The sequence below is a fragment of the Eptatretus burgeri genome, chromosome 2 (assembly GCF_056783735.1).
Source record: "Eptatretus burgeri isolate ZD-2024b chromosome 2, Ebu_testis_v1, whole genome shotgun sequence".
Classification (NCBI taxonomy): Eukaryota; Metazoa; Chordata; class Myxini; order Myxiniformes; family Myxinidae; genus Eptatretus; species Eptatretus burgeri.
Window position 1 is genome coordinate 58,975,566 of NC_140962.1, and position 13,118 is coordinate 58,988,683.

General features: G+C 41.7%; 1 protein-coding gene across 1 annotated transcript in view; it reads left to right on the forward strand.

Annotated features, from left to right (window-relative positions):
- Positions 1 to 322: 322 nt before the first annotated feature.
- The window catches only part of LOC147032131 (uncharacterized), a gene marked incomplete at its 5' end in the record, with an annotated part of 24,060 nt that continues 11,264 nt past the window's right edge, over positions 323 to 13,118 (forward strand). The window contains 6 exons of the mRNA XM_085850418.1: positions 323 to 475; positions 562 to 618; positions 2,480 to 2,573; positions 6,486 to 6,800; positions 12,619 to 12,844; positions 12,990 to 13,118. The exon at positions 12,990 to 13,118 is cut by the window's right edge and continues 53 nt beyond it. Coding sequence (XP_085706544.1) covers positions 323 to 475; positions 562 to 618; positions 2,480 to 2,573; positions 6,486 to 6,800; positions 12,619 to 12,844; positions 12,990 to 13,118 — 974 coding nt within the window. The remainder of the gene's footprint in view (positions 476 to 561; positions 619 to 2,479; positions 2,574 to 6,485; positions 6,801 to 12,618; positions 12,845 to 12,989) is intronic.

Below are 13,118 nucleotides of genomic sequence, written 5' to 3' on the forward strand. Positions count from 1 at the left end.
AATGTTCATGTCAATGGCAAACTGTAGCTTTTGCTCTGATGAAGGGTGAACGACCGAAACGTCCTCCCCCCCCCCGAGTTCCCCCACGGTGGTTACCAATAGCAACTAGCTCGGTTAACGCATCTCTCCTGTTCAACGATATTATCGTTACTGTCGACGCGTAATGTGAATGTTGTAGCATTTCTCAAACAGTTGACGTGATAAACGAACGATGCGAAAAAGCCGATGCACATTTACGTTCAAAGTGTTCTTATTCGAATCTGCAGATTCGCCACGTACGTTTCGCGGTCGTGGCCGGTTCACTCTCATCGGTCGGTTCTGAATCCGCAGATTCGCCATCGGTCGTTTCGCGGTCGTGTCCGGTTCAACCTCATCGGTTTCTCTTTTATATTATTTTCCTTCAAATCGCGAAGTGTGCGTCCTGTTCGTCCTCGTTTCGATTCGGGTGTGGGGGCAGGCAGATGGTACGTACGAGGTATAAACGTACATGATTGGTATCGTTATCCGTGCTGTTAGAATGCTTCCACGTACTTCATCTTCTGCTGTTTGTGCTTTTCTTAGGCTTTGGATAACGGAGATCCGTTGGAGCTCGATACCGATACCCATCCCTTGCCAGAGGTAAATCCTCGCGTTGACCTTCGAGCCTGCAGGTCGTTTACACGAGACTGGAGTGATTCAATGATAAACTAGTGCGTGGCCGTACGTGCAAAAAAAAGAAGAAAAGAAGAATTGTGACGTCAATTGTGACGTCATAGCAGCGTGTCCTGTCATCGGTTTGGTAAATAAATGGCCATAACTTGGGAAGCACTTGTCCGATTAATATCAAACCTTGAAAAGGCGCATCCTCAGCAATATACCTGGCAAGTTTCAATTAGATCGGACCAGAGGTTGTCGAGAAACAGAGGTCACACACACACACACACACACACACACACACACACACACACACACACACACACACAGATTCATACACCACCCGTCTATCACACACACACACACACACACACACACACACACACACACACACACACACACACAGATTCATACACCACCCGTCTATCACACACACACACACACACACACACACACACACACACACACACACACACACACACACACACACAGATTCATACACCGCCCGGCTATCACACACACACACACACACACACACACACACACACACACACACACACACACACACACACACACACACATTCATACACCACCCGTCTATCACACACACACACACACACACGCACTCAGATTCATACACCACCCTTCTATCACACACACACACACACACACACACACACACACACACACACACCCAGATTCATACACCACCCGTCTATCACACACACACACACACACACACACACACACACACACACACACACACACACACACACACACACACACACACACGATTCATACACCACCCGTCTATCACACACACACACACACACACACACACACACACACACACACACACACACACACACACACACACACACAGATTCATACACCACCCGTCTATCACACACACACACACACACACACACACACACACACAGATTCATACACCACCCGTCTATCACACACACACACACACACACACACACACACACACACACACACACACACACACACACAGATTCATACACCACCCGTCTATCACACACACACACACACACACACACACACACACACACACACACACACACAGATTCATACACCACCCGTCTATCACACACACACACACACACACACACACACACACACACACACACACACACACACACACACACACACACAGATTCATACACCACCCGTCTATCACACACACACACACACACACGCACTCAGATTCATACACCACCCTTCTATCACACACACACACACGCACACCCACACACACACACACACACACCCACCCAGATTCATACACCACCCGTCTATCACACACACACACACACACACACACACACACACACACAGATTCATACACCACCCGTCTATCACACACACACACACACACACACACACACACACACACACACACACACACACACACACACACACAGATTCATACACCACCCGTCTATCACACACACACACACACACACACACACACACACACACACACAGATTCATACACCACCCGTCTATCACACACACACACACACACACACACACACACACACATGCACTCAGATTCATACACCACCCTTCTATCACACACACACACACACACACACACACACACACACACACACACACACACACACACACACACACACACACACACACTGCTGGAATTATAGATAGATACATTGTGATTTTTGTTTAAAAAGTGATTTTTATGAACAGCATGGTTACTTTTTTTGAGAAGGGTGTTCCATTTTTACATTCGTATGAGGAGTGAACGTGCCCAAACGTCTTCAAAATCCCATGTTCTAATTGTTTCATAACCTTGAAGGTTCTGGTCCAGTTCGTGCAAAACGCCTGTATACCTTTAAACCGGTGTTGGTACGAGGAAGATTGTGTCAAGCCAGCACAACGATCCACAACAGGTTTGTAACGGGATACGTCAAAGCTTTTATAATGTACGTGCGTGTGTGACGTGATGACGCCTGTCCTTCCATTGTCTCGCGAGATGATGGAATCTCGCGAGATTGTGAATTTAACGTTGTTTCGTCATTATTTAATTTCAACGTTGTATTTGTGCGTCATGAAAACGGTAATTAATTAATTAACCCAATTTGGCTATTCATAAGGTTGGGTAAATATGATTGAAATTTTGTGCATAGCATTTTCTACGGCCGTTTTCAATGCTGAATCCGAATCCGGTCGAATTTTTTTTTACCTCCGATGACCTTTGACCCCCAGAACCTTAATTCATTCAAAATGGCGGCCAAAAATTGACCTTTTTTCATGTTTTCCTTCTCTAATGTAACTAATAAGGCTTGTAATATAACATTTCATATGTTTTTCAGGTCAAGGAATATGCTGATCACATTTTCAAATTGATTGGATATTGCATAGGACCGAAATCAAGTAATTTAGGAAAAAGGAAGACTTGAAGAAAAATAAAAATACTAGGCTATTGAATACTATACAAACTTGCAAAAAGCACAAAGGACCTTTGACCCCAGACAGTCTATATTTACTGAGTACACTATCGGAGAAAGAACTTCGAGCGGAAGTGACGTATTTACGCTTAACTGCAGCCCCAGACATACGCCAACAAAGACGTGTGAAGGATGGAGCAGGGAAATTCCGCACTCAAAAATTCACTTTGACCGAGCTACATAACTCGATAAAGAATGCTATCAAACCCGGTGAATCTGTGCAGGATAACATTAATGAACTTTTGTTGGCGGCACTGGTGTGATCTCGGTCATACGTTGATCTGAGAATGACAAAATCAGTTCAATTCCAGCAAAATATTGTACGGTTTTCAAAAATTGTTTTAAAAATCATCAAATCGTTGTATAAGTGCAATTTTCGTATTTCCTGATCAGAAAATCCTATAAATTGATATATTACAAGCCTTATTTTCTCTCAGTTGGTCAGAAATTCATAAAAATATCATTTTTTTTGTCGCCATTTTGAATAAATTAAAGTTCCGGGGGTCAAAAGTCATCGGAGGTAAAAATAAAATTCCAACGTTTTCAGATTCGGCATCGAAAATGGCCATAGAAAATGCTATGCGAAGACACTTAACCGAAAAAACTTCACTATTTACCCAACCCTACTATTCACTATCGCTTGAGAGTGAGAATTCCACGGAATTTCCATGGGTCATATCTCGTGGGATTGTGAATGCGGACTTGAAGGTAGTTTGTATAATTGTTCTCACAAGACATCTTGCTGCCACCGAGATTATGAATGAGGTGAAAGGAAACCTTGGGAAGGTGGGAAAGCATGTTAAGAGGAGGTAAAGTTGCCAATGACATAATATTAAGGTGGGGATGAAGACCTGTGGTTTGTTGGGGGCGGTTGATTCATTCAATATCTATTCTTTGCATGATAGTGTTGAAGTTACATTTTACATTACGTGGAATTTCTATGGGTACCTGCTTGTGAAAATGCCATTAATATGATTTCCCTTAATACAGGGAACATCAACACGGGAGGAAGCCATTAGGCCCAACAAAGCCTGCCCTATGATTGCCAACATGTGCTTGTTTGTCTGTGCCATATCCTCTTTAAATACTGATTGTAAAGCAAGGAACCAGGAGGAAACCATTTTTATTTTTTCCAAGTTTTTGGTATGACTGTCAGGGTTCCAACTGCCCACCTCGCAGACTCGGAGCGAACGCTCTAACAATTATTACGTCACAGAGTCTGGTTCCTGTGTTTATCCTTTTCTGTGAATGTTTGTGCATTGCAGTATATGCAAGATACGTTTAAAATACATGTCACTTTTAACAATTGTGGAATTTTACTGTTCATTTGTTATTTTGTTTGAAACGTATTGTGGTGGAACTGGTGTTCCTAATCGATTTGAACAGAACCAGACTCGGTGGTGCAAGTTATTTTATATATTTATTTTTTTAAATGTTTTTGTCATGATTATTATTATTATTATTATTATTATTATTATTATTATTATTATTATTATCATCCCATCTTGCATTCAGAAGCAGACAGGGTTTTGCAATCATTTCTGTTTGTGCCTGTCCCTGTAACTTTTTTTTTTTTTACCATTTGAGCTTTTGTCATCAAATTTACAAATATAGGGCACTCGGTAGAGCGTATAACTCTGCCACATAATGCCTGATCCATGAGAACGTATCTGGCCCAATACATTTTTGAAATATCATGCTATACAGTAATGTATCATTTTTTGGCCCCATCTCTCAATGGTGAAGAATCACTTAAAAAATTAAATAATTCTCGTATCCGGATTCAAATATTCACCAAAATCAAATAATTTCTTCTTTGCCACACGCACAACCTGTCCACCAAGTTTCGTCCGTATCCGTCTGCAACTTTTTTGAGATATCTGGCACATAAACAGACAGAAAGGGATGAAAACATAACCTCCTTCACCTTCGGTGGCGGAGGTAACAAAGCTTTATTATAAGAACTAGTACGTGTCCGTAAAAAAAAAAAAAAATTCAAACCGCGAGCAACAAACAACAACCACACAGGCCGTTTCTTCGCTCTCGCGTGCCCTACGTGCGTGGCCCAGAAGTTCGCACATTATTCGCAGTTACGATTATTCGCAATTTAGTTTTAATGCCCAAATATTCAATTAGCGCCAACGTATTTTACCTTTTTGCAATGTCGTGGCAAGGAAAAACAAAAAGAGAAGAGAAGAGAGAGAAAAAAATTTACTTTCTGGTTCGGAGCATACCAGCACTCTGTGTTACCGAAATTTATACACCGTCTAATATGAAAACGATCATAACTTGGGGCATTGTGTTTATCTATAAATGCGCAGAAGAAATCGAGAAATTATTAGAATACACGAAATCATCACTATCCGGAAGTCCGTACGTTGTAACCCGTAATGGCGTCGGCGGCTGAGCTTCCCTTCCCCCATCGGCCACGCCCACGCAACAACGTGTCTTGTCATTGGTTTGGTAAATAAATGGCCATAACTTGGGAAGCACTTGTCCGATTAATATCAAACCTTGAAAAGGCACATCCTCAGGTCCTCAGCAATATATCTGGCAAGTTTCAATTAGATCGGACCAGTGGTTGTCGAGAAACAGTGGTCACACACACACACACACACACACACACACACACACACACACACACACACACACGCTGCTAGAATTATAGATAGATATGGAGAAAACAAATTAATAATGTGGTCAAAAGGTCAACGTCGCATAAAATCATCAATTTTCTCCAATTGACCTGAAATTTTAAGAATTTGCAAATTGGTTCACCAATCAAAATCTCGAAGCAGATTTATAATTTTTTTGAGCTGTTTTCATCATGTTTAGCATACGGTAGTAGAAGAAGAAGAAGAAGAGTGATTATAAAGCGGATGAGGACGGGCTTTAGCTTTTCAGATGCTTTCTGGTATTTTCTTTTTTCTTCAATTCACTTTGTGTACACCTGTTCTGTTCTTGCATATGGCAACTTGGCTGCTGGGTAACTATAATTCTTGGAAGCGTGACTATGCCGCTGAAGCTGTGCCCCTCGACCAGTGCACTGGTACTCATTTCGTCAACCTCGGAAGGATGACAGGCTGAGTCAACCCCACCTCGTGTTAATTCATCAGCCACTGGGACTTGAATTCAGCTAAATGTTTACACCTTCTACTCGTATTCAAAACAAAAATTATTGTAATGTTTATGGGAAAGAAATCTTGCATAAAAAATATATATAATCTTGCACAGAATTACAAACAAATATATGGAAGTAGGCCGCAGGTCTGAATCAAGTCATAATACTCATAAGGCTAATACTGAGCATGTATTTTCAAAATAACATGTGATTCCTTTTGGTACTTTGAACAGGAAAACTCCAACATGAGGCAGTGTGGTCCAAGCAGGACACCAGAGATTGTGAGCGAGTGAAGGATCACACAGCTGTGATCAGGAAGAAGGATAATCCAGGGAAGAAGGATGCGAGAGACTCAAAACCGGAGGGGGCTCGCAATGAGACCAGAGTGGATCCTTCGTGGTTCGAGCGTGTCCAGAAATTGGCACAGGATAGCCTGCTGGTCACCACTTGTGTTGAGCTCGCCAATGGGGTACCCGGAACATCTCAAGCTGAAATTCACTCCACCAGTGCTACTGAGCATGTGCTGTTGACTGCTGTTCTAAATCCAGGTGGATATGACTGCTATTTTATTACGGAACCCAAGGACTTGTAAGGAACCTTAGGTTGTGGACTTTTCATATCCTTGCGCAGATTGTTGGGGTACCATAGTGGCATTTATAAGGGTGGATAGACCCTGTGGTGGTCATATCCTCTGCAGGCCAGCTTTTTTGAGAAACCATAGGAAGAGAACACCCACAATTGGGTTCATGGTTGTATACACACTCCAAGCCCACACTCACCACGAAGCTGCTAGCCTGCGTTCTAATCCCAACCAAGCTATAAACTGTCATCCCAGTGTTTCACAGGCAGGGTGATTCATCAATATGTGTTGTACCTCTTGAGGATGTTAAACGGGTTTCCGTCTGCCAGTATTCATTGGTGGCCGTTAAAGATCCCATGCTGTCTTTCGTGAAGAGTAGGCAAGCTATTACCGGCACAATGAACAAATTACAAATTCCTGTCCTAACCAGCAGAGGGCATTGCATCAGTGACACAGCCATGCCCTCAGCCAATGATACTACCCCATAGCCGTGTGCTGCGCAAGAATGGAGAACAATCAAGCCACTCAAAGGAAACATTTACATGGAAAGCATTTATTTGGTACATCATGCTTCTGTTGTTTATCATCTTATAATACTTCTGCAATATATATATATATATATATATATATATATATATATATATATATATATATATATATATATATATATATATATATATATATATATATTGGATCCTGCTTGGCTGTTGAATGAATACCAGGCGGAGTTGACTATGCCTGTCATCCTTCTGAGGTCGGCAAAATGAGTGCCAGGATGAGTGAGGTCTTCTGGTATCCTGTGTCGGAGTGGTGACCTGTCCAGGATTGTGCCCAAGAGCCAAGAAGACTGCTTGGGCAGAACCAACGCTCTGCACAGAGTATGGTCCCAATGGATGGATATATATGTATATAGTATATATGTGTATATATATATATATATATATATATATATATATATATATATATATATATATATATATATATATATATATATATATATATATATATATATATATATATATATATATATATATATATATATATATATACACTAGTAGTAATGCCCCTCATTGCTCGGGCTAGCAATAAAGCCCAGTTTTGCCCGGGCTTTCTTGCAAATTTCCTGAATAGCTGTTAGCGGTTAGGGTTAGCTGTTAAGGTTAGGGTTAGCTGTTAGGGTTAGGGTTAGCTGTTAAGGTTAGGGTTAGCTGTTAGGGTTCGTGTTAGGGTAGCTAACCCTAACACTAATACTAACCCAAACCCTAACCCTAACAGCTTGGCGTAGCGGAGGTAAACAGCGCCCGGGGCAAAGTGGAAATTTGCGTCCCCCGTAGGCCTTAAACTTGAGTGGATTTGAATGGAAAATCCCATAAGGGATATCGATTTATCGATTTTTTTTCGAATATCGGAAGTGTTGTGGAAAAAATTTATAGCCAATGACCTAAGTTGGACCAAAAGCCATAATTGTACCGAATTTGAATGGAATCCGTTGGAGTTTGTGAAAATGCATCAAAACAAATTTTGAGGGGCCTCTTAAGGAAGACAATAATATCATTAGTATATGTGCCAAATCTTGTTTCATTTCATGCAGTTACAAAAATCTGATGGTGGAACAAAGAAAGGGGCGTGCCGAAATATTAATATATATATATATATATATATATATATATATATATATATATATATATATATATATATATATATATATATATATATCACACAGTGCCTTCAGAAAGTATTCTCACCCCTTGACTTTCACATTTTGTTGTTACAGCCTGAATTCAAAATGGATTAAAAAAAAAAAAATTTTGTCACCGATCTATACAAAATACCCCATCATGACAAAATGAAATCCAGAAATATCTAATTTACATAAGTATTCAGCCCCCTGAGTCAGTATGAGGAAGAAATGTCTTTGGCAATGATTACAGCTTCGAGTCTTCTTGGCTCTATCTGTATCAGCTTTGCACATCTGGATTTTGGGATTTTCTCTCAATCTTCCTTGCAGATTTCCTCAAGCTCAAGTTGTGAACAGTAATCTTCAAGTATTTCCATAGATTCTCAACAGGATTCAAGTCTGGGCTTTGGCCTGGCCACTCAAGGACTTTCACCTTCTTGTTCTGAAGCCATTCCAGTGTTGCTTTGGCTGTATGCTTGGGGTCAATGTCCTTTTGGAACGTAAATATTTGCCGCAGTCTGAGGTATTTTGTACTCTGAAGCAGGTTCTCCCTAAGGATTTGCCTGTATTTGGTTCCATTCATTGTTCCCTCTACCATACAAGCCTCCCAGTGCCTGTCGCTGAAAAGCATCCCCAAAGGATGATGCTAAAACGACCATGTTTCACGGTTATGGATGGTGTTAAATGGGTGATTAACTGTGCTCGGTTTCCACCAGACGTAGCACTTTGCATTCAGGCCAAAGAGTTCAATTTTCATCTCAACTTCAGAGGTGATTAAAACAGTTCAGAGGTGTGTGTCGCTGGTTGTCATCCCCAGAAGGGTTATGTAAATTTCAGAAGGTGTTCCGGAACCCTCGCAGGTTTGGTTTGTGTTTTCTCTGAACTGGTTGCTACAGACATTTTTTTTTGTCTGGCTTCAGAGGTGATTAATTCTGCTTTTTTGGAGGACTTGCCAATAATGCAAAGGACTTTATCTCCTCATGTCTCTGTTCCTCGCTGTTTTGTCCTTCCCTCTCCTGCCCCTCTTGTCTCATGCCCCCCTTGCTGTGCGTTGTGTGTTTGCTCTCATACCAGCCTCGACAATGTATACAAATACTCGGCTAATCTGAAAAAGAAAAAAAAACAAACTTGAAACTTTAAACTAAAAAAAATACTAAATTCACAAGTGTGTGCATGTGGACAAGTAGTTTCACAATGATGTTAGTGGGGCGGCTTAGCCCAAATATTCAAAAGAATTGTGCATTTTGTGATACAAGCACCAAATTTGGCACAAGTGTACATTAATATGTTGCGAACATTTTCAGATATTGGGCCACTTGAAATCTACATTTGCTATTATCTCTGGACGTAATGCAGCTATTGACTTGATTCTGGTATCTAAATGTATTTTTGGGGGCAAGGAATCCAATGGTACCATTTTCAACTTAAGATTATCTATCACAGTCTGTTATATAATTTTATTTAGAAATTATCTAGGCAAATATTGGATTCAACACAATACTTTGAAAAGAATGTCTTAGTTATGTAAATATAAATAAAAAACTATACTAAATCACTAGTAACAACTCAGACAAGCTCATATATACTGGCAGTCTAAAATATAAATTTTATATTAGCCCAAACAAATATAGGCTGCCAGACGAGGGATGGAAACCTTGAGGAGTTCTTTTGTCACGAGAATCAGGCATGTCCTCCTGCATTGTCTGATGGTGGAAGCCTCTGCACTGGTACCAAGAGTGATCTCCTCACATGCTTGGAAGAAGTCTCCGACGCAAAGACAGAGACTCCTGTCACGACCTGTATTGTGCTTGATGGAGCAGCCATCGTCCAGATGCTGAAGCCGGCTGCATCAAAGACCTTTGAAGAGTATGCACAACAGTTATTCATCCCATATATGTCCACGAAGCTGCAAACAGTGTCACGCCTGGATCTGGTCTGGGATACTTACCTTGCTGAGTCACTGAAAGGTAGTACACGTGCAAAGCCGGGACAAGGTGTGCGGAGACGTGTGGTGGCTGCCGCAGCCATACCGGGAAACTGGCAGAACTTCCTACGAGTGGACAGCAACAAGACCGAGCTGTTCAGGTTCCTCTCAGCAGCTCTCATGGAATGGTTTGACCAGGAGGACAAGCAACTCGTCATTACTGATGGAGAGGCAGTGCTCAGCAAGCCACTACTGCCAGATCTGACCTCACTCGCCCCATGTAACCATGAAGAAGCTGACAGTCGGATGTTGCTGCATTCATCTCACGCAGTCCAGCATGGACACCATGCAATACTCATCCGGACTGTAGACACCGATGTTGTGGTGCTGGCAGTGTCCTTGGCACAGGAGTTGCAACCAGAAGACAAACTGTGGCTGGCATTCGGAACAGGCCAGAGTTTCCGATACCTAGCAGCACACGAAATAGCAGCTGGATTGGGACGAGAGAAGGCTCGTGCACTGCCAATGTTCCACGCTCTAACTGGATGCGACACTGTCTAGTTTTCATAGACATGGCAAGAAGACTGCGTGAGCAGTCTGGACGGTACTGCCAGAACTCACTGAGGTGCTGCTGCTGCTGTCCTCTGCACCTCGTGACATACCAGACGATGCAATGCACATCATCGAGAGGTTTGTGATCCTGTTGTATGATCGAACCAGCAAATGCACAGACATTGACAAGGCCAGGAGGAAACTCTTCGCAAGGAAGAACAATGTGCAGATCATCCCTCCAACAAAGGCAGCTCTGGAGGAACATGTCAAGAGGGCAGTGTATCAAGGTGGACATGTGTGGGGTCAGATACTGCTGCCAGCACCAGAGCTCCCTCCACCAACCAACTGGGGTTGGTCAAGGACTGGAGAAGGACAGTACACACCTTACTGGACCGGGCTAACTGAGGCAGCTCACAGCTGCATTGAGCTGGTTTCATGCAAGTGCAAGAAAGGGTGTGTGAGGCGCTGCAAGTGCAAAAAGGCTGCCCTTCAGTGCACAGCCCTGTGTGTGTGTGAAGGGGACTGCACATGACGATGAGTCAACAACATACATGTACTTGTGGCAATGCTGAACTTGTTAGCATGACACTGTTTATGTACACGTATCTTCAGTACGGGTATATACCCAGCCTCAGATACCAGTACACCTAGCCTCAAATACTAGACCATGTAGCATGTCAGTATTATACCTAAGACATTTACAGAACAAAGACATTCTTTTCAAAGTATTGTGTTGAATCCAATATTTGCCTAGATAATTTCCAAATAAAAATATTTCACAGACTGTGATAGATAATATTAAGTTGAAAATGGTACCATTGGATTCCTTACCCCCAAAAACATACATTTATATACCAGAATCAAGTCAATAGCTGCATTACGTCAAGAGATAATAGCAAATGTAGATTTCAAGTGGCGGCCATTTTGAAATCCAATATGGCGGACATAAAGAGAGAATTTCAAGTGGCCCAATATCTGAAAATGTTCTCAACATATTAATGTACATTTGTGCCAAATTTGGTGCTTGTATCACAAAATGCACAACAGGTTTGCTATGCTGCTACACTATTTGGGCCAAAAGGATCAAAACCTTTTTTTAATAAACTGAGACGAGCTGATTATCCAGGTATTGGTCAAATCTATCATTTTATTTTCCCTTTCTTGCCAAGTTTGCGAAGGATCTTACTGAAGGTATACAACCATTTCAAGCTTTGTAGAATTAATATAATTTACAATATTCTTTAATGTCAATGTAATGCTTTCAGAATCGTCATTACTGTTCAATTAATTAATTAATTTTGACAAACAGTTATTGAAAAAAATGATTGTGTGATTGAAGTGCTCAGCAGAATTACACCAAGAATCGGATGCAGTGTGATGTATGCTTCTCACATTACATCACAACAGATTTTGTACGAATTTTGTTTCATTTTGTCTGTTCTTTGTTCATAGATCGAGCTATCTGAGTATTTACTGTATTTGCAAAATTCTCTTGATACATTCTTGAATCCCTTGAAAGTAAAGGTCTGCCCTCCGCCCCACCCTCCCCCCACCCCTTTTCACAATTTTTTTTCCAAAAGATTCTACTTGATCTCATGTCAAATTTCCTCTTTTAATCCCATTGTTTGTCAGCGCAATGTCCCATTGAGCCAGTTGGACCACATGGTCTGACACAGACGGAAGAGCCATCAGAATCGGCAATTTTTGATTACTCTGGCAGTTGTCGTGTCAGAAGTTTATCGAAAGCTTCACGTGTGAAAACTCAAAGTGCACACCGCATCTTCCAGTGCCCACATGCTGGCTGTAGCCGCCACTTTTCGTGGTCTCCTCATCTCAAGTATCATTTGAAAACACACCGGTGAGCTCTTCCTTCGCTCTGTCCCCTCTTTACTCTCTACAGGACGTGAGGGTGGTTGGGGTGCAACATGAATGGCTGTTGCGCTGAGTGACCCCACATTCTAGCCATCAATTTTTATTTTTATTTTTTGAATTTTCTTTTACAGAAATGAACGTGCCTTTCATTGCAATGAAGAGGGCTGTGGAAAGGCTTTTTATGTTCCACAAAGCCTTCAGGTGCACATGCGGACACATACGAGAGAAAAGCCTTTCATCTGCCCAATGGAAAACTGCTG